The 22,135-nt window shown below is 44.2% G+C and overlaps 1 protein-coding gene across 1 annotated transcript in view; it reads right to left on the minus strand.

Annotated features, from left to right (window-relative positions):
* Nucleotides 1-952: 952 nt before the first annotated feature.
* Nucleotides 953-22,135, minus strand: part of ZNF454 (zinc finger protein 454) — a 26,095-nt gene continuing 4,912 nt past the window's right edge. Inside the window, exon 4 of the mRNA XM_008060638.2 lies at nucleotides 953-3,130. Within this exon, the coding sequence (XP_008058829.2) occupies nucleotides 1,806-3,130 (1,325 nt within the window). The 3' untranslated portion in view covers nucleotides 953-1,805. The remainder of the gene's footprint in view (nucleotides 3,131-22,135) is intronic.

Here is a 22,135-nt window from a genome sequence, read left to right on the forward strand (position 1 = left end):
GGACGCATGGACATGGGACAGCGAGCCCCAAGGGGCCTCCAGGAGTGCTGCTTCACAGGCGATTCGGAGTGTGAGCTGTGGTCACCTGGCAGGACATGCCAGCGCACAGGCGGCCTTCCTCAGAGGGAAGCTGAACTGAGATTCCCTGGACTTGGAGTTGCTGTGTGGCCCCGAATCTACGGAGCTCCACCACGACATGGAATGGCCTCTGCCCTGTGGGCCGAGGCGCGGCACTGAGGGGCCGGCAGGCCCACGTGACAAGCCAGCACCACACGAGAACTGCTGGTTTCCAGAATCACACGCCAGCCCATCTCCCCTGCCTGGGCTGGCCCAGCTGGCAATGGCGCAGGCCCCGCTCCTGTGGCAGGGAAGGGCGGTGCCCGGCGTCTCAGCACGAAGGTGCTCACGGTTATTTGATCTGTGGTTCCAATGAAAGCAACAGAGGAGCGATGGCGAAGGAATGGGCCCCGCAGGCCTGCGGCATCACGCGAGCCTCTGGGCGTGGGCCAAGGATGGCAGTGGCGCTCTGGCCGCTCCTGACCGGGGACGACTCAGCACTTAGCACACACTGTCAGGACGAGTCTGTAAGGCGTGGAACGTCCAGTGGAGGAGAGGAAGTCACCACTCCGAAAGCCAGAAGCAGACATTCGAAGCGTACTCTTTGCTGCCAACACAGAGCGAACCCTTCAGAAGCCCGGACAGAAGCAGGGCAAGGACCAGGTGCAGCAGCTGCATACCCAGGGAGGAGCCAACATGCTCTAATGCGTGGACACCAAGGGCGAGTGGGTTGGAGCACCGTGCGGACTTGGGCGCTCACCTCTTACGCCAACTTCACATGGCAAATGGGAAGTGACAGGGGCACATGGTCTGGAACACCACAGCTTGGGTGGGTGGCATCATCGCCCCCAGGGCTGAACATGCCCGTGTGTATGGAGTAACCAGCCACAGTGCAGAACAGCTGGAAGGTCAAGGCTACACAAGCGAGGCCCCTACTCAGGTATCATCCCAGGGTCAGAATCAAGCTGAGGTAGAGGAACTGGTTAACACAAGAATGTGGATTACGCTTTGCCTCCTGGAGATCCTGAGTTCTCAAAGTCAAATTTGGGTGGGATAGCCACAATCGTGGGCTGTGGTCTGAGGTCAGATCACCACATGCCCCAAGGGCACAGGGGTGGTGATAAGAGACACTATGTGACAGGAGTTGCCAAGTCGGTGGAGGGTCACACCAGCCAGATGTGGCTTCAGAAGGACAACACAGATAAGAGGTCAGGGACAGACAGACCAGGGAGGGAGGGTTTGGAGCAGAGGGTGGGGGCACAGCTCAAGGAATTACGGGGGACGCCAGGTGACTGCACTTTCTTTACACTGGGCACGGAGGTGTGGGGGAGGAGAGAACTAGGGTCCCATGAAAGGCGTCAACTCTCTCACGTAAGACGATCTCCCAGAGCGAAATGCCCACAGGCCACTTGACCAGTTTGTTCCTCTGCCTCTCAACCTTAATTTTTACAATTTCAGTTTCTCTGAATAGTCTAAACATAACTTTGTAAGCCAATTTTTACATTTTGGTTCTGATAGTCATTCAGACTCATCAAGCAGCACTGCCATTCATTTGAGGTCATCCTAAAGAACGAGGAGTATTTGCTATTCTTAAATTCTCAAAACATAAATACTGTGACGCTGGGCTCTTAGTAAATAAAGTGACTAGCAGATGTAAGCTTTCGTAGTGATTCTCCAGAATGGATTCTCCTATACTCGAAAATGAACCTACCCGGGCTCAAAGGTCTTCTACATGAACTGCATTCACATCACTTTTCTCCAAGATGATGCCTCTGATGCTGGATGAGGTTTGCAGTCTGGTTGAAAGCTTTCCCACACTTGCTGCACTTGTAGGGCTTTTCTCCTGTGTGAATCCTCTGGTGCTGAGTAAGGTGCGTGCTTCGGATAAAGGCTTTCCCACAGATTTTGCATTTGTAAGGTTTTTCTCTGGTGTGAATCCTCTTATGCTGGGTAAGGGCTGAGTGATCACTAAAGGCTTTTTCACATATATTACACGTGTAAGGTTTCTCCCCAGTATGAATTCTCTGATGTTGGGCGAGGGCTGATTGGTCCCTGAAGGCTTTCTCACACAAACCGCATCTGTAAGGTTTCTCTCCAGTGTGGATTTTCCGATGTCGTGCAAAGGATGAATTATCCCTGAAAGCTTTCCCACATTCAACACATTTATACGGTTTCTCTCCGGTATGAATGCGTTGATGTTCAGTAAGGGAAGAGTTCACCCTGAAGGCCTTTCCACATTCATTACATTCAAAGGGCTTCTCTCCGGTGTGAATTCTCTGATGCTGGAGAAAACTTGTGCTTTGATTAAAGGCTTTCCCACATTCGTGACATTTATAGGGTTTCTCGCCACTGTGAATATTCTGGTGTTTGGTAAGATGCGCCCTGCACACAAAAGCTTTTTCACAAATGTTGCATTTGAAAGGCTTTTCTCCAGTATGTATTCTGTGATGGTGGGCAAGGTGTATGTTTCGGATAAAGGCTTTCCCACATAAGTTGCATTCAAAAGGTTTCTCTCCAGTATGAATTTTCTGGTGATAAGTGAGTGAAGAGCTCACTGAGAAGGCCTTGCCACATTCCTTACATTCATAGGGCTTCTCGCCAGTGTGGATTCTTTGGTGATGGATAAGGTGTGTGCTCTGGTGGAAGGCTTTCCCACATTCTCTACATTCATAGCGTTTCTCTTTAATGTGAGTTTTCTGACTTGTGTTTTTTTCAGTGTGGATTTTCTGATGTTTATTAAGAGTTGAACTCTTAGAGAAGACTTTTCCACACTCACTACACTCAAAGGCTTTTTTGATAAGTTGAAATCCCTGACTCTGAACAAGAGATGAGCTCACGGTGCTCCCAGATTCACCACTTTCCTGTTCACTCCCGCCAGATGGGGTGTTCTGGTGAGCAAGAACCACTCGCTGCAAATCCATCTCCTGGTTGCCGCACTGCCATTCCAACAGGCCTGCACATGTCCAGCGACTATCCCCACTGAAGCTTTCCCTTCTTGCCCACTGACCCAAGTCTTCTTCAGGCATCTCGGCCTTGAGAGGAGATTTCTCACTGACAGGCACAGTCAGCCAGTCTGAAAGACATTAAAAATAAAAGTGTCTGTTTTGCCCTAGTAAGACATCTAGAGGAGACAGATGATGAGCCTGGTAATGATGTTAACAAAGAGAGTGCAGTTCTGAAGATTTCAAAGTGAAGACAAGAAAAGAAAGAGAAGAGGGGTGAGCGAGGACTATGGCAGGATAAATCGAACGCTTGGTGTACGAGGCAGGACAGCTCGGAAGAGCGACCTCAGAAGCCACAGGCCTGGGTGAGAATTCTGAGGTCAACACTTACTTCCTCTGCGACTACAGAGAAGTTGCCCAACAATCTAAGCCTCAAAAAGACCTGCTGAGGACCACACAATGCTGGCAAATAAGAAACAAAAATATACCTGTCTATTCTAGTAAGACAGTCTTCAAAACAACCTAGATGTGGCCTTAAATCACTGAAACTAGAGGTCTACACTTGGTAGGAAAAATTACAACTCAAGAGTAGGCACTAAAACCAACATTTTCATATTGTATTGACTTGTTTGAGTATTCATATCAAAAATAAAGAGCTAGGCTGTTGCACAGGCTGCATATCTTACACATAATGTGTAGATATGCAGCCTGTGCAACAGCCTAGCTCTTTATTTTTGATATGAAATATTCATATCTACTAATAAGATAATGACCTCCTGCTGTCTGTAAGTGATGTCTCCAAACCCATATGAATAAGTGATGTTCACAGGAGGAAAATATTCTGTGAGGATGTATAAATGGGAAAGAAAACTAGGAACAGAGCAGCATGTCTGCCAGGATATACCCAGTACGTCAGCAAAGAAAGGCTGCGAATCTGGGGGACAGGCTATGTCGGTATCTAGAAATGGTCTCTGACACAGAGAAACGACCCACAGCTCCATGAATTATCAGACAAAATGATTCCTCTGCCCAAACCAAAATTTCACACTTACTTAACAATCTTCTCACTCGGTTCCATGGGTACCTTGATATTACGAGGGAGCATTCAGGATTGCATGTTAGTTTTCTATACGTATTTGTGACTATATGCCTTCTAACTCAAGTCTGATAAATACATGTTATATTAAGAACTAGATTCATTCTAGATACAGATGAAACAAACATTCCTAGGACATCTGACACCAAGAACACACCATCCTCATTACCTCCCTTTTGCACTCACTCCAGAAAATCTTCTATGAAAAGCTATAACCAAAAGAATGGGATCCTTACTTTAAAAAAAAAAAAAAAAAAAGCCAGGCTTGGAGGCTCAGCCTATAATCCCGTGCTTTGGGAGGCTGAAGTGAGTGGATTCCCTGAGCCCGCGGGTTTGAGACCCGCCTGGGCAACTTGGCATCAACTCATCTCTACAATAAATCAAAAAATTAGCCAGGCGTGGTAGCATGCACCTGTAGCTCCAGCTACTTGGAAGGCTGAGGCGGAAGGATTGCTGGAGCCCAGCAGGTCAAGGCTGTGGTGGCCGGAAGCGGTCACTGCACTCCAGTCTGGGTGATAGAGTGAGACACCAACTCAAAAAAAAAAAGGTAAACAGGTACATTTTAAGGCTAAAATTCAGCTGAATTCAGAAAAACATACCCCTGCTCAAAACAGAGAATGGTCAAACACCAGTATCACCAAACTTCAAAATGTTAAGGATGAACTTTCACTTCTGGCCAAAATAGAGTGGCCTGAGGCAGACCAACATTTCTGCAGAAAACTAGAAAATCTGAATTGAAAAAAGTTATTTGAGCCGGGCTCGGTGGCTCAGCCTGTAATCCTGCGCCTTTGGGAGGCTGAGGTGAGTGGATTGCCTGAGCCCGTGGGTTTGAGACCGGCCTGGGCAACTTGGCGAGACCTCATCTATACAATAAATCAAAATGAGCCAGGCGTGGTAGGGCGTGCCTGTAGTTCCAGCTACCTGGAAGGCTGAGGCAGAAGGATTACCAGAGCCCAGCAGGGCGAGGCTGCGGTGGCCGGGAGCAGTCACTGCACTCTAGTCTGGGCGACAGAGTGAGACTCCAACTCAAAAAAAAAAAAAAAAAAGTTATTTGAAGGCATGAGATGTCACCCAAGGCAGACTCGATAGTCTAATGTTTAGAAGCAAAGGGAAGCCGGGCTCGGTGGCTCAGCCTGTAATCCCGCGCTTTGGGAGGCTGAGGTGAGTGGATTGCCTGAGCCCGCGGGTTCGAGACCCGCCTGGGAAACTTGGTGAGACCTCATCTCTACAATAAATCAAAAAATTAGTCAGGTATGGTAGCGCACGCCTGTAGTTCCAGCTACTTGGAAGGCTGAGGCGGAAGGATCGCCGGAGCCCAGCAGGTCAAGGCTGCAGTGGCCGGGAGCAGTCGCTGTATTCCAGTCTGGGTGACAGAGTGAGACTCCAACTCAAAAAAAAACAAAAACAAAAAAACAATAACAACCAAAAAAAAGAAGCAAAGGGAAATATAGAAAGTGATTCCAGTGCTTAGTGGTTTTTCTCCCCTCAAACAATTTGCTGAATTCTTAAGCTTCTCAGAGCAAAAGACTGTAGTTAAGCAGAAGTCCGGAATCTCTTACAGGCTTTTTTTTTCTTAAGAAAGCAGGATTTCTTGAGAAGACAGAAAAGCTCCCACAGTGGGAGGGAACCTGAGGGTTACCCTCTTACAGGCTCTTGGTACTAGAGAACCAGGACCTTCCAAGGAGGAGGAGGCACAGTGAACACGTGACGCTCTCAGTTGGGACTTCTGCAGGGCCACAACCTAGTAGTAGGGGCAAATGAGGGGGCGTCAAAGTTCTGCAAACACTGTGACTCAAGCTCTAGCTATCACAGTTTCACGGTGAATTAAGATGGTTTGCTCACCCCAACTGCCTACAAGTTAAATCTTTTCTGAAAGAAAATAACACCCAGAGCCTCTGCACACCCCCACACAAAATATCAGGGACTCAATAAAAAAGGAGTGCTAAGAAGTTGAGTGAAGAAAAAAAAAAACAGAAAATAGAAAAAGAACCAGAAAACACAGATACTAGAGTTACCAGATGTAGATTTTATTTTATTTTTTGAGTTGGAGTCTCACTGTCACCCAGACTGGAGTGCAGTGGCCGCTCCTGGCCACCGCAGCCTCGACCTGCTGGGCTCCGGCGATCCTTTCGCCTCAACCTTCCGAGTAGCCGGAATTACAGGCATGCGCTACCACGCCCGGCTGATTTTTTGATTTATTGTAGAGATGAGGTTTCACCAGTTGCCCAGGCGGGTCTTGAACCCACAGCCTCAGGCAATTCACTCACCTCAGCCTCCCAAAGCGCGGGATTACAGGCTAAACCACCAAGCCCGGCCAGATGTAGATTTTATAATACTTGATAAATATAACTGAGAAAACAGGTGAGAATGAGAATTACAACAGAGAATTGGAACAAAATAATCAAACGGAAAATCTAGAGGTGGAAAATATCAGGTTATTGCCTAAGTTCATAGCATTTGTTTCTGGCACGGCAACAGTGGGGTGTTGAGAGTTTACTGTTTGTCATCTGGAATGACAATGTTGTGCTTATGAAGAAAGGGCTACCTGTGGGCTAAAGAAGATGGAGTGTCAAGTTGAAAAAACTGACTCTTTCGACATATTCTTCCATTTCAGTTTCGCAGAGGAGCAGAGGCAGCAGAGGTGGCTCAAAATATTTGGGCTGTGTATGGGAGGAATGCCATCATGGAAAGCACGGCAAGAAAATGGTTTTGTTGTTTCAAAGAGGGCCACTTTGACCTGCGTGATTCTCCCCATTCAGGAAGACCACTGAGCTTTGATGAAGACTGTTTCAAACAGCAAAAAAAAAAAGTTACAAACTTATGTATCAACCCAATACAGTAACTAAAATTATGAACTCAACAGATTTTTAACTGTATACTGAACATAGCAGAAGAGAGAAATAGTGAACTAAAAAATACAGAAGCAGAAAATATCCATGGTAAAACACGAAAAGGCCAAACATATGGGAGAGGGAAAAGAAGGGGGCAAAAAACATTATTGAAAAAGAGAAAAGCTAAAAAATAAACTTTGAGAAGAACTTATAAGCTCCAAGGATAAACACAAAGAAAACTCACCTAAGTGCACCATAGTACATCTACTAAAAACCAAAAATTGTCTTGAAAGTCGGTTGAGAAAAAAGATACATCCCCTTTAAAAGAGTAACAGTAAGACTGAAAATGTCTTTTTGGCCAGGCTTGGTGGCTTAGCCTGTAATCCCAGCACTTTGGGAGGCTGAGGTGAGTAGATTGCCTGAGCCCGCAGGTTCAAGACCAGCCCAGGCAACTCGGCAAGACCTTGTCTCTACCATAAATAAAAAATTAGCTGGGCGTGGTAGTGTGCACCTGTAGTTGCAGCTACTTGGAAGGCTGAGGCAGAAGGATCGCCAGTGCCTAGCAAATCTACGCTGGGGTGGTGGTGAGTGTGCCACTGCACTCCAGCGTGGGCAACAAAGTGAGACTCCAACTCAAAAAAATAGAAAGTGTGTCTTTTTAGTGGAAACAATAGAACCAAGATGACAACAAATAACACCTGAAGTCTTGAAAGAATCTAATTACCAAACTAGAATTCAACAGAGAGAATATACCTCTAAAAAGGAAATATGAGCTGGGCTCGGTGGCTCAGCCTGTAATCTCGCGCCTTTGGGAGGCTGAGGTGAGTGGACTACATGAGCCCGCGGGTTTGAGACCCACCTGTGCAACTTGGTAAGACCTCATCTCTACAATAAATCAAAAACACAGCCGGGCATGGTAGCGCATGCCTGTAATTCCAGCTACTCGGAAGGCTGAGGCAGAAGGATCACTGGAGCCCAGCAGGTAGAGGCTGCAGTGGCCAGGAGCGGCCACTGCACTCTAGTCTGGGCGACAGAGTGAGACTCCAACTCAAAAAAACAAAACAAAACAAAACAAAACACATAAAAAGTAAATATGAAATAGATATTTATATACAAATAAAAAGAGATTGAATCAACAGCAGAACTTTATTAAAAGGAAAACATCAGGCTGGGCTTGGTGGCTCAGACCGTAATTCCAGCACTTTGGGAGGCCGACGCGAGTGAATAGCCTGAGCCTGTCGGTTGAAGACCAGCCCAGGCAACTTGGCAAGATCTTGTCTCTACAATAAAAAAATCAGCAGGGCATGGTAGCACGTGCCTGTAGTTCTGGCTATTTGGAAGGCTGAGGCGGAAGGACCACCTTAGCCCAGCAGGTCGATGCTGGGGTGGCCATGAATGTGCCATTGCACTCCAGCCTGGGTGATGGAGTAAAACTTCGACTCAAAAAAATAAATAAATAAAAAATAAAAAGAAAACATTAGTGCTCCAGGCAGAAGAGAAATAATTCCAGGAAGAAATATGAAAATACAAGGAAGAATGAAAAGCAACAGAAAAAGTAAGTATGTGGATAAATTAAAATATCATTGTAAAAAAAACAATAATTACAATGTCCTAGGGGACTGAAAATATATGTAGAATTAAAATACCCAGAAAAGAACACAAAAGGTGTAAGGAAGAAAATGCTGTTAATGTTTTGAGGTTCTAGCATTGCCTGGGGAATTATTAAAAGCAAATATTTATTTTGGATAGTAATAACCTGGTCTTATTTATTAGACTACTGAAAGACTAAAGAAGATTAATAAGCCGAGCTCGGTGGCTCAGCCTATAATCCTGCACCTTTGGGAGGCTGCAGTGAGTGGATTGCCTGAGCCCGCGGGTTTGAGACCTGCCTGGGCAGCGAGACCTTATCTCTACAATAAATCAAAAAAATCATTCGGGCGTGGTAGTGCATGTCTGTAATTCCAGTTGCTTGGAAGGCTGAGGCGGAAAGATCACCGGAGCCCAGCAGGTCGAGGCTACGGTGGCTGGGAGCGGCCACTGCACTCCAGTCTGGGCGACAGAGTGAGACTCCAACTCAAAAAAAACCAAAAAAAGAAAACAAATACCAGGCAGGGTGCAGTGGCTCAAGCCCGTAATCCCAGCACTTCAAGAGACCGAGGCGAGAGGATTGCCTGAGTCCAGGAATTCAAGACTAGCCTGGGCTACTTGATGAGACCTTGTCTCTACAATAAACAAAAAAATTAGCCGGGTGTGGTGGCACGTGCCAGTAGTTCCAGCTTATATGTGGAAGGCTGAGGCAGGAAGACTGCCCGAGCCCAGCAGGTCGAGGCTGTGGTGGCTGTAAGTGTGCCACTGCACTCCAGCCTGCGCAACACAGTGAAACTCAGATTCAAAAACAAAAAGAAAAGAAATACCTAAAATAAAGCCACACAATATAGTTACCAAATTATTAAAAATAAAAAGGATATATAATACAAAAGAAAGCTGGTGTATCCATACTAATATCAGACAAATCACAGAATATTAGAGGTATTTCATATTGATAAAATGGTCAATTCTCCAAGAGCATATCACAAATTTCCAATTGTTTGCACATAACATAAATTCAAAATGTACGAGGTAAAAACTGAGGACATAAAACTAAAAAAGAGATAAATCAACAGTCATAGTGAAAAATGTTCACACGCCACTTTCAATGACTCAGACACTCAACTGTTAAGAAAGGGATGGGCCACTGCCAGGCCATCTCCGCCACTGACTGCCTTGCTCGACTCTGATGTGGCCACGTGCTCTTTGAGCTAGGGCTGCTGCCATGCTTTCTGGCTTTGGCCCCCTTCCCTGCCTTGGGGAAGTGAATTTCCTCTTTCTCTCTCTAATTCACTTTTTTTTTTTTTTTGAGTTGGAGTCTCACTCCGTCGCCTAGACTGGAGTCCAGTGGCCGCTCCGGCCACCACAGCCTCGACCTGCTGGGCTCCAGCGATCCTCCCGCCTCAGCCTTCCAAGTAGCTGGAACTACAGGCACACGCTACCACGCCTGGCTGATTTTTGATTTATTGTAGAGATGAGGTCTCGCCAAATTGCCCAGGTGGGTCTTGAACCTGCAGGCTCAGGCAATCCACTCACTTCGGCCTCCCAAGGCGTGGGATTACAGGTTGAGCCATGGATCCCGGACTCTAATTTACCTTTTAAATAAACTATATTTTCTAACCTAAAAAAAGAAAAGAAAAGGGATGATTACAACAACCCAATAAAAAAGTTTTGACTTAATTCATCCAAAATTACTAGATTACTTAAATTACTATAGCCAACAATGACAAAATACACATTATTTTTAAGTGCAAAAACATTATTTATCCAAACTGAGCATATACTGGATCATGAAGCAACTGTGAACACATTTTATACAACTGAGATCATTCAGAAAATGTTCTCTGAACTCAGTAGAATTAAGCTGCACGTCAATACCAAAATACCAAAAAGATAATTAGAAAATCCACAAATGTTTCTAAATTACGTGATATAAGTAATGGATAGATTTTTAAAATTACAATAAAAATTAGAAAATATTTTGAACAAAATGATAATAGAAATGTGAAATGGAACTTATAGAATGCATCTAAAGACAAGTTTAAAAGGAAATATATACGTGTGTGTATATATATATATCTCCACTATTAATCTCAAAAATTAGAAAAATGGCAAATTAAGTTCAATGAAGAAGGAATAAATAAGGAAAACAGAAATTAGAAATTGACAGAACTCTAGCAAGACAAATCACAATGAGAGAGAAGCATGGGCTGGGGTCAGTGGCTCAGCTTATAATCCCAGCACTTTGGGAGGCCGAGGCAAGTGGATTGCCTGAGTCCATAGGTTTGAGACCAGCCCGGGCAACCTGGCGAGATCTCGTCTCTAAAATAAATAAAAAAGTTAGCCGGGCATGATAGCGCATGCCTGTAGTTCCAGTTACTTGGAAGGCTGAGGCAGAAGGATCGCCGAGGCCAGCAGGCTGAGGCTGCAGTGGCCGTGAGCATGTCACTGTACTCCAGCCTGGGCGACAGAGTGAGACTCCAACTCAAAAAAAAAGAGAGAGAGGGAGAGAGAGAAGCACATATTACCAATATCAAAAACATTAAAGGTGGTATCAGGGCAGATTCTACAGAGATTTATAAGGTAATAACATAGTGAAGAAACTTTATGCCAATAAATTAGGCAGTTTAGATTCAAATATCTAGAAAGGTACAATGTACCAAAACGGACTCAAGAAGAAAAAATCGAAACAGTCCTAGATCCAATAAATATATAGCATCTTCAATTTATAATTTTCCCACAAAGAGATTTCCAGGCAGAAATTTTTTTCACTACTGAATTCTTCCAAACTTTTTTTTTTTAAGTCAGAGTCTCACTCTGCTGCCCTGTCTGGAGTGCAGTGGCACAATCACGGCTCACGCAGCCTCGACCTGCTGGGCTCGGGTCATCTTTCCACCTCAGTCTTTCAAGTGCCTGGGACTACAGGCAGGTGCCACCACACCTGGCTAACTTTTTTGATTTCTTGTGGAGACAAGGTCTTGCCAAGTTGCCAAGGCTGATCTCGAACCCCTCCCAAAGTGCTGGGACTGCAGGCATGAACGATCACGCCCAGTCCTTCCAAACTTTTAAAAAAGAAATTACGCCAATTCTACACAAGCTCTTCCAGAGAACTGAAAAGAAGAAACATTTCCACCAAGTTTTTATGAAGCAAGCATAACCTATCAGAATCTGATGAGGACATTAAAAATGACAAAATCACAAGGCCTCTCACTCCTGAACACAGATGCAAAACTCCCCTAAACAAAAATTAGCAAAAGAAATACAGAGACATAAAAAGGATACCACATCACAAGAAAACAGAATTTTAAGATATTTTCATAAGTAATTTCAATTGCTTAACGTTATTCACATTAACAAATAAAGGAGAAAGATCACATTATTTCAACAGCTGCTGAAAAGGCTTCTGACTAAATTCAACACGTAGTCTTGATTAAAAAGTGTATAGCAAAGTAAGAGCAGAACAGAAATTCCTTAATCTGATGAGGAGTATCTACAAAAAAATGACATCAAACACCAGTTAATCATAAAATATTGAAAACATTTTCCTGAGAACGGGATGAAATAAGCATGTCTGCTATCATTATTTTTATTCAACATTGTAGTAGAAGTCTTAACCTTATTCTCAGTGACATTATGTTTACATAAAAATGCAAAATATAATCTATTAGAATTAATTTTTTAAAAAGTAGTAAAGTTGTTGAATATAAAATCAATATTTAAAAACAAACAGCAGGAAGGCCAAGGTGGGACAATTGCTTGAGGCCAAGAGTTCAAGACCAGCCTGAGCAATATAGCAAGACTCTATCTCTAAGGAAATAAAACAAAATTGGGCATGGTAGTATACTCCCATAGTTCAAGCAAAGCCAAAGAAGATCGCCATTACCATCCACAGACTTTAAAATTATTATTTTAACTGTTATTGCTATGTTCAATAGAAAAGCAAAGATGGATAATTTCACTAAACAGCTGTAATCTTTGAAAAGAATCAAATGAAACTCTAGAACTGAAAATATCAAAAACTTAATTAAGAACTCAATTGATGAGTTTAACAACAGTGTAGACATAGTTAAAGAGAGAATTAGTGAACTGAGTAATGAATCAATAGAAAAAAATTAGGCTGAAATACAGAGAAGAAAGAATATAAAGTATAGAAAGGAGGCTAAGAAATATATAAAAATAGTGAGGTCTAACTTAAATGTTACTGGAGTTCCAAAAGTGGAAGTGAAAGGATAGGTCAGAAACAATATTTAAAAAAAACAGGCTGGGAGCAGGGGCTCAAGCCCGTAATCCCAGCACTTTGGAAGGCTGAGGCGAAAGGATTGTCTGAACTCAGGGGCTGGAGACCAGCCTGGGCAACTTGATGAGACCTTGTCTTTACAATAAATCAAAAAATTAGCTGGGCATGGTGGCATGTGCCTGCAGTTCCAGCTACTTACAAGGGCGAGGTGAGCCGGGTTTGGTGGCTCAGTCTGTAATCCCGCGCCTTTGGGAGGCTGAGATGAGTGGATTGCCTGAGCCCGCGGGTTCGAGACCCGCCTGGGCAGTGAGACCTCATCTCTACAATAAATAAATAAAAAAATCAGCCGGGCGTGGTAGCGCGCGCCTGTAATTCCAGCTACTTGGAAGGCGGAGGCGGAAGGATCGCCAGAGCCCAGCAGGTCGGGGCTGCGGTGGCCGGGAGCAGCCACTGCACTCCAGTCTGGGCGACAGAGTGAGACTCCAACTCAAAAAAAAAAAAAAAAAAAAAGGTGAGGTGGAAGAATTGCCAGAGCCCAGCAGGTCGAGGCTGTAGTGGTCATGAGCGTGCCACTGCACTCCAACCTGAGTGACAGAGTGAAACTCCCCTCAAAAAAAAAAGCAAAAAAAATATGTGTGGAGAAATTTTTAAAAGTAACCAAAGACATTAAGTCACAGATTAAGAAGTACTATTAGCCAAAAATAAGATGAGTAAAAATAAATCCACAGCTAGGCTTACCATAACATTATAGTGGATAACCAAAACAAAATGAATAGTTTTAATAGTATCCAAAAAAAAAAAAAAAAAAGATTACATTAAAGAGTGCCACAAGAAGACTAACAGCTGTCTTTAAAAACAAAAATTACTAAAGCTAAACTGACATCTTTAAAGTTTTGGAATAAAATTATTGCCCACTTAGAACTAGACTTCCAACAGAAATATTCTTAAAGAATGAAGAAAAAAATAAAGATAATTTCATGCAGAGAACTGAAAGAATTTTCTGTCAGAAGATTTGCACTCCCCACAAAAACAAAAACACAACAATGGAAAAATTAACCAAAACAAAAAACAAAACACAAAAACCTTAAAAGGAACTCTACGAGCAGAAAGAAAATGATCCCAGGCGAAAGCACAGACATGCAGAGGTCTGAAGTACAATGGAGAGGGCAGATGAGTAAATAAGTCTAACAGAATACTGACTGTATAAAATCACGTTAATGAGGCCGAGTGGGGCTTGAAGTATGTATAGAATTTAACTATTAAAACACAATGGCAAGTGGGGCACAGTGTCTCATATCTGTAATCTCAACAATTTAGCAGGTTGAGTGGGAAGGATTACTTGAAGGATCACAGGAACTTGAGATCAGCCTGGGCAATAGCAAGATCACACTTCTAAAAAATAAAATAAAATCAGGCAGCTATGGCGGCGTGCAACTGTAGTCCTAGCTACTTGGGAGGCTGAGGTAGAAGGATCACTTGAACCAGGAAAGGATACAACAAACCATGACTGCACCACTGCACTTCAGCCTGAGTGACAGAGCAAGACCTGATCTCTAAAATACATACACACATACATACCAGTATTATGTATATCTATATACCAAAAACAAGTAAGTGGAAAATGAAACTTTTAAATGATAGTAATAACTGTATCAAAAACAACAAATACACTTAGAAATAAATATAACAGCCGGGCTTGGTGGCTCAGCCTGTAATCCCACGCCTTTGGGAGGCTGAGGTGAGTGGATTGCCTGAGCCCGAGAGTTCAAGACCCGCCTGGGCAACTTGGTGAGGCTTCATCTCTACAATAAAATCAAAAAATTAGCCAGGTGTGGTAGCGTGTGCCTGTAGTTCCAGCTACTTGGAAGGCTGAGGCGGAAGGATCACTGGAGCCCAGCAGGTTGAGACTGCGGTGGCCCACTGCACTCCAGCCTGGGCGACAGAATGAGACTCCAACTCAATCAATCAATCAATCAATCAATAAAACATATTGAAAGTACAAGAACAGCCGGGCTCAGTGGCTCAGCCTGTAATCCCGCACCCTTGGGAGGCTGAAGTGAGTGGATTGCCTGAGCCCACGGGTTCGAGACCCCCCCGGGCAACTTGGCGAGACCTCATCTCTACAAGAAATCAAAAAATTAGCCGGGCGTGGTAGCGTGTGCCTGTAGTTCCAGCTACTTGGAAGGCTGAGGCAGGAGGATCGCCAGAGCCCAGCAGGTCGAGGCTGCGGTGGCCAGGGGCAGCCACTACACTCCAGTCTGGGAGACGGAATGAGACTCCAACTCAAAAAAAAAAAAAGAAAGTACAAGAACTAGGCTGGGCACGGTGGCTCACACCTATAATCTCAGCACTTTGGGAGGCTGAGGGGAGCAGACTGCCTGAGCCCACAGGGTCAAGACCAGTCTGGGCAACTTGGTGAGATCCCATCTGTACAATAAATCAAAAAATTAGCCGGGCGTCGTGGCGTGTGCTTGTAGGTCTAGTTACTTGGAGGGCTGAGGTGGAAGGATTGTCTGAGCCCAGCAGGTCAAGGCTGCCATGGCTGGGAGTATGCCACTGCCCTCCAGCCTGGGTGACAGAGTAAGACTCCTACTCAAAAAAAAAAAAAAAAAAGAAAGTACAAGAACTATATACCCTAAACTACAATTTCAGAGAAATTCTGAAAACCTAAAAAATGTAGGGATACACTAGGTTCATGAAATGGAATCCTCGCAATTCTCCCCAGTTGCTAACCTTTACTTTCAGGCTATTTCTTATCATAATCCCAGGAAGAATTGTGTGAAAACAGAATAGCCGATTCTAAAATTCTAAGAGAAAAGAACACAAAACTGGAGGACTTGCATCAGTAAGTACAAGGCTCACTATAATGCTAGAGGAGTGAAGACAGTGTTGTACTGGCCCAAGATGAGACAAAAATGAACCAAAAGAGAGAGTCCAGCAGAAGATTTGTATATAAACAGACCAATGGAACAGATGCTAGAACCCAGAATCACATCCATGCACATGCAGCCACATGTATGACAAGGATGACAGTGCAGTGCTGTGGGGAGAAGAGGGTCTTTTCAGCAAATTATCCTGAGTCAGTGGATGCCCATATGGACAGTTATGAGTAACATATCTTCCAGGCAGGCTGTAGAACGAAATAGCAAAGACAAAACACTAGAGTAGCTAGAGAAAAACAAAGATCTCCACAGCCTTAAGATATCTTAAGGAGAACACAACAAGCAATAGCCATAGGAGGAAACAAGAAAAAATTCTAATGAATTGGGCTATCTTAAAAATTCAGAATTTCGGGCAACCCCCCTAGGTCCCCTCCCACTGTGGGAGCTTTTCTGTCCTCTTAATAAATCCTGCTTTTAAAAAAAAATTTCAAAGCCGGACTCAGTGGCTCAGCCTGTAATCCCGTGACTTTGGGAGGCTGAGGTGAGTGGATTGCCTGAGCCCGCGGGTTTGAGACCCGCCTGGGCAGCAAGACATCTCTACAATAAATCAAAAAAATCAGCTGGGCGTGGTAGCACTGCCTGTAATTCCGGCAACTTGAAAGGCTGAGGCGGAAGGATCGCTGGAGCCCAGCAGGTAGAGGCTGCGGTGGCCAGGAGCGGCCACTGTACTCCAGTCTGGGCAACAGAGTAAGACTCCAACTTAAAAAAAAAAATTTTTTTTCAGAATTTCTATTTATCCAGAGTGGGAAACAATATCTGTAATATTGTCATAGATAACTTAAATCTCAAACATACAACCCTACAAACCAATAAGAAAAGATCAGTCAACAAAATAGAAAGTAGGGGAAAGATTTATGGATACTTTATAAAAGAGGATATTGAAATGATTAATAAAAATTTAAAAATTCAACTTGTCATAACCATACATCCTCTAGAATGGCAGAAAAATTTTTTAAAATGGTAACACTAAGTATATGAGAGGATATAGAACCTCACATTCTGCTGGTTGGAGTATAAACTGATATAACCACTTTGGAAAACCATGTGGCTTTATCTGCTAAAGCCTGCATATACACAGTACTCCTAGCATATGCTCAAGAAAAATGTGTGCATATTGCAAAAGTTATACAAGTATGTACTTGAAATGTCCTTGCAAAAGTATGTACAAGAAATGTTCATAGGTCGGGCTCAGTACCTCAGCCTGCAATCCCAGCACTTTGGGAGGCCAAGGTGAGAGGATTGCCCTAGCCCTTTGGTTCGAGACCACCCTGGGCAACTTGGCAAGACCTCATCTCTATATTAGATAAAAAAAAATAGCTGGACATGGTGGCCCATGCCTGTAGTTGCAGCTACTTGGAAGGCTGAGGGTGAAGGATCACCTGAGACCAACAGGTTGAGGCTGCAGTGGCTGGGAGCATGCCAGTGCCCTCCAGCCTGAGTGACAGAGTGCGACTCAAACTCAAAAAAAAAAAAAAAAAAAAATTAGCCAGGCATTGTAGTCCACGCCTGTAGTTCCAGCTACTTGAAAGGCTGAGAAGGAAGGATCGCCTGAGCCCAGCAGGTCAACACTGGGGTGGCCATGACTGTGCTGCTGCACTCCAGCCTGGGGGACAGAGTGAGACACCAACTCAAAAAAAAAAAAACAACCAAATGTTCATAGCTTCATGCTAGAAATAAACCAAATGTCTAACAACAGTAGCATGTACAATTAATGACAGGCTTACGTGGCAAAATATCATAAAATGATGAGAATGAACCAGAAACTATTGCTACATGTGACTACATGGATGAATCTCAAACACACTGTTGAAAGAAGGAAGTCAGACACAAGAGAGTACATAGTGACCCTATTTATATAAAATTTTAAAACAGGCCAAACAAATCTATGGTCAGGGTAGTTGTTACCTTTGGGACCAAACAATCAAAACGGGCCTGGGTGGTAACTGGGGTGCTGGTAATGCTCTATTTCTTGATATGGGTCCTGATTACACAGATGTGCTTAAGTTGTAAAGTCATTGAGTTGGACGCTTAGATTTGTGTACTGTTTTGTATGATATATTACTTCAAAAAGGATGGCTTTAAGAAATAATCAACAAAAACATCAATTTCTAGCTTTTCTATCAGCTATTAAAGCTTTTTCTTAGCTGGGCTCAGTGGCTCAGCCTGTAATCCCGCGCCTTGGGAGACCAAGGTGAGTGACTGCCTGAGCCCGCAGGTTCGTGACCCGCCTGAGCAACTTGGCGAGACCTCATCTCTACAATAAATAAAAAATTAGCCGGGTGTGGTAGTGCGCGCCTGTAATTCTGGCTACTCGGAAGGCTGAGGCAGAAAGATTGCCGGAGCCCAGGAGGTCGAGGCTGTGGTGGCCGGGAGCGGCCACTGCACTCCAGTCTGGGCGATAGAGTGGGACTCTAACTCAAATTTAAAAAAAAAAAATCTTTTTCTTGCTTGTGATAAAAACACATCATCTGTATATAAGAGAGTATTTCATTTTTTTAGATGTGGTATATTGCATGAAAACACTCATCTATCAAAATGGGTTTATCAACAGGGGAGCCAAATCCATCTTGGTTTTACCACCCTGAAAATTAACTGAACACAGTGTGGGAAGACTGGACTCACTGAAATGGATTTAGGCTGCAGTGGGCAGCGCAGGTAAGGCGTGCACCCTGAGTCACACTCACTGGGGCGCAGGTCACCTCAGGTGGGCAGGATTAAAGAGCCATACCCTCTGCTGCACTGGTCCACATTACACAAAGAAAGTGTCATTTTAAAACACAGAACTCTAGGGTTTAAAGTAAGGCATGCAAGTAACACACTCCGAGTCTCCTATACAACATAGTCAAGAGGTCACACCCAAAGAGGGATCGAAAGCTAACTCAATTTCCTCCCAAATCATCAAAAGTTTTAAGAATGTAGCATCAAGTACAGTGGGAGTGGCGACGGATAAATAAGGAAGACGGGCTTAAGGTCTGTGTACCCTGCTCTTAGGTCCCCATATCCTCTTCCCAACTCAGAGGAGCCGGGGAATTTCTCTCTCCCCACCCAGCAAAAGGGAGGCTGTTTCTCCAGGAAAGAGTTAAACAAAGCTGATCTGGCCTGAAGACGCCAGGGCAACTGGTACAGGAGAACCGTGTTGAAGACTGAAGCCCCCTCACCCACATAGATCCTCTACAGAGGACGCTGCCCCCCACTGTTTAACTGGGCGAGCAATCAGGGATCACTGTCGGCTAGAGAATGCCTCAAACAAGAAAGAGACACCAAAATCATCTAACAGAAAACTAGAGAAAACAGGGCTGATGACGCGAGTAGAAGTGTTTTAGAAAATCACTGTCTTCAGAGGTAAGATATTTTAACTGTAAAGCACGAGTAAAGCTTATAAACGAGCAGTATTCAGAGAAACAAGATTTCTTGAAAAGTAAAAACGACTGCAGAATTTAAAAACTCAACACAGAATTCCCATTGTAAACAATCAGAAAACAGAAAAATAAAAGAGGAAAAGGAAGTAAACAAGGTAAGACCTACTGATGTCTCAGTCTAGTCCCGGGAGGCAGATTCCAGGTCACGGCAAGAGCCCCAAACAGAGCCCGGGGGTCTCAATGAATTGAAGGGACAGAGTTCAGGTTTGGAAGGCTGAGGCAGCCACAGTCTATGAACCACTGATGAGAAGAAAGCTGTAGAGATAGAATTTTCATTTTAAAACTGTCCTACAAGTCTTCTGCTCCTGGCCCAGAAGACCTCGTTGGTTCTACCAAACATTTAATGAAGAAACAATACCATTTTCACACAAATTTTTCCAGAAAGTTGAAGGGGAAACGTCCCAATTCTTCTTGTGAGGCTAATATTACTCTGATACCAGAAACAAAGACATTAGAGAACTACAGACTAATATTCCTTATGAACATCAATGCAAAAATTCTTAGCAAAATGTCGACAAATTAAATGTGGCAACTTTTTTTTTTTGAGTTGGCATCTCGCTCTATCACCTAGGTTGGAGTGCAGTGGCACACTCACGGTCACCCCAGCGTCAACCTGCTGGGCTCCGGCGATCCTCTCGCCTCAGCCTTCCAAGTAGCCAGAACTACAGGCGCACACTACCACGCCTGGCTAATGTTTTATTTACTGTAGAGATGAGGTCTCGTCAAGTTGCCGGGGCTGGTTCAGGCAGTCCACTCTCCTCGGCCTCCCCAAGTGCTGGGATTAACAGGCTTCGGCCACTGTGCCTGGCAGCTTTGTTACTATTGTGGCTCTTCAGCTGTCCTCACACTTGGCCTTTGAGGTCCAGGGCAGGGTAGCTCATGCCTATAATCCCAGCACTTCAGGAGGCTGAGGTGGGAGGATTGCTTAAGCCCACAAGTTCGAAGTTGCGGTGAGCTGTGATCACACTACTGCACTCCAACCTGGGCGACAGACTGAGAACCTGTCTTAAAAATAAATAAATAAAATAAGAATAAAAAACTAATCGATGTCCTTAATTAGATCAATGACAACATCATCTTAAAGATTCAGAAAAACACCTGACAACAATTTAGATTACATTTATGAAAAGACTCTTACATCAAACCAGGAATGGGCAAAAAATTCTTCAACCTGATAAAGGCCATCTCAAAACACCAGCTGCTAATACCATACTGAATGGTGACCCCAAGACAGAGTCCAAGGCCAGGACGTCCCTCACAGATGTGGCTGAACATTGTGCTAAGAGCCCAACCAGTGCAGTAAGGCCCACAAGCATGGCTGTGGGAACACCAACAGAACGATCACTTAGAAAGTGGTCTTGCAGCTTCTCATAAAGGTAAATACACATTTAGCATACACCCAGCAATCTCCACTCCTAGGCATCCGCCCTAGTGAAAACATTTCCAAACATTTCCACAAGAAACACGAACTGCAAATATACCCACACAAAGACTTGCACCAGAATGTTCACAGTGGCTTTAGTCCAGAACTGAAAACAGCTCAGTGCTCAAGAATGAGGAAGAGAGGAACGAATTACGGTGTATCACCCCACAGGACCCTACTCAGCAACACCAAGGAGCTACTGACACGTGCAATGAACAGGGAACCAAAGCTACTACTCCAGTGAAAGAAGTCTGATACCAAGAGAATGTCCTGTATCATTCCCACCACAGGAAGTCCTGGAGAGGCAATCTCTGAGTGGCAGGAAGCAGATCGGGGTTGCCCGGGGTGGCGGTAGGGAGGGAATTAAGCACAAAGAGGTAAGGGAGAACTTTCGGGGATAAAGAAAATGTGATTTTTTTCTTGATCTGAGGATAGTCAAAATTGTATAAATTTGTCAAAACTGATCATATTTCATACTTAAAATTGGTGAACTTTATTCTATACACATTATATTTCAATAAAGCTAATTTTTAAAAAAATTTGTTTAACTTCAATAGAGGAGTTGGAAGGTAAAATTGAGGAAGCCTGTCAAAAAGCAGAACAAAAAAACCCCACAAAAGATGGAAATTCTGACAAAAAGATAAGAAAATTAGAAGACCAATCTATGATGTCCAAAATGATTATCAAGTATTCCACAAAGAGGAAAATAAAACACTGAAGGTAGAAACCAAACAATAATAGAGAAAATGTCCTAGAGCCAAAGGGCAGAAAGTTTACATGGAAAGGATCACCGCCCTCAGTGGATGGAAGCAGGGCCACCCCAGAAACACCACTTAGAAGCGCAGCATTGCTGGAGTGAATGAGAAAATCCTGCACGTCTTCAGTGGGGAAGACAGGCCAGAAATGACAGAGAATCAGAAGGATTTCAGGTTTCTCAACAGCAGCCTGAGGTCCAGAAAACAATGTGGTAATGTCAAAATTCCTAAGGGAAGTGATTTCCAGTGCTGAATTTCATCCAAATGAAAATAGACATTTACAGCCGGGTTCGGTGGCTCAGCCTTCCAAGTAGCGCATGCCTGTAGTTCCGGCTACTTGAGGCGGAAGGATCGCTGGAGCCCAGCACTCCGGGAGCACTTTGGGAGGCTGAGGCGAGTGGATTACCTGAGCCCGTGGGTTCAGAACCAGTCTAAGCAACTTGGCGAGACCTCGTCTCTACAATAGAAAAATAAAAAATCAGCCAGGCATGGTAGTATACGCCTGTAGTTCCGGCTACTTGGAAGGCTGAGGTGGAAGGATCATCGGAGTCCAGCAGGTCGACCCTGGGTGGCCATGAGCGTGCCACTGGACTCCAGCGTGGGCGATGGAGAAAGAGTCCGACTCAAAAAAAAAAAAAAACGCACAAAAAAACAAACAAACTAAGAACAAATGAACTCCAGGAAGTAAAAGTTGTCACAATTCTCTGCACGGCTCAGTTAGGACTAGCGTTTAAGAATATAAACACTAGCCAGGCTCGGTGACTCAGCCTGTAATCCCACGCTTTGGGAGGCTGAGGTGAGTGGACTGCCTGAGCCCGCGGGTTCGAGACCCGCCTGGGCAACTTG

This window comes from Carlito syrichta, unplaced genomic scaffold, assembly GCF_000164805.1.
Source record: "Carlito syrichta isolate Samal-C Ts95f unplaced genomic scaffold, Tarsius_syrichta-2.0.1 Scaffold304683, whole genome shotgun sequence".
NCBI lineage: Eukaryota > Metazoa > Chordata > Mammalia > Primates > Tarsiidae > Carlito > Carlito syrichta.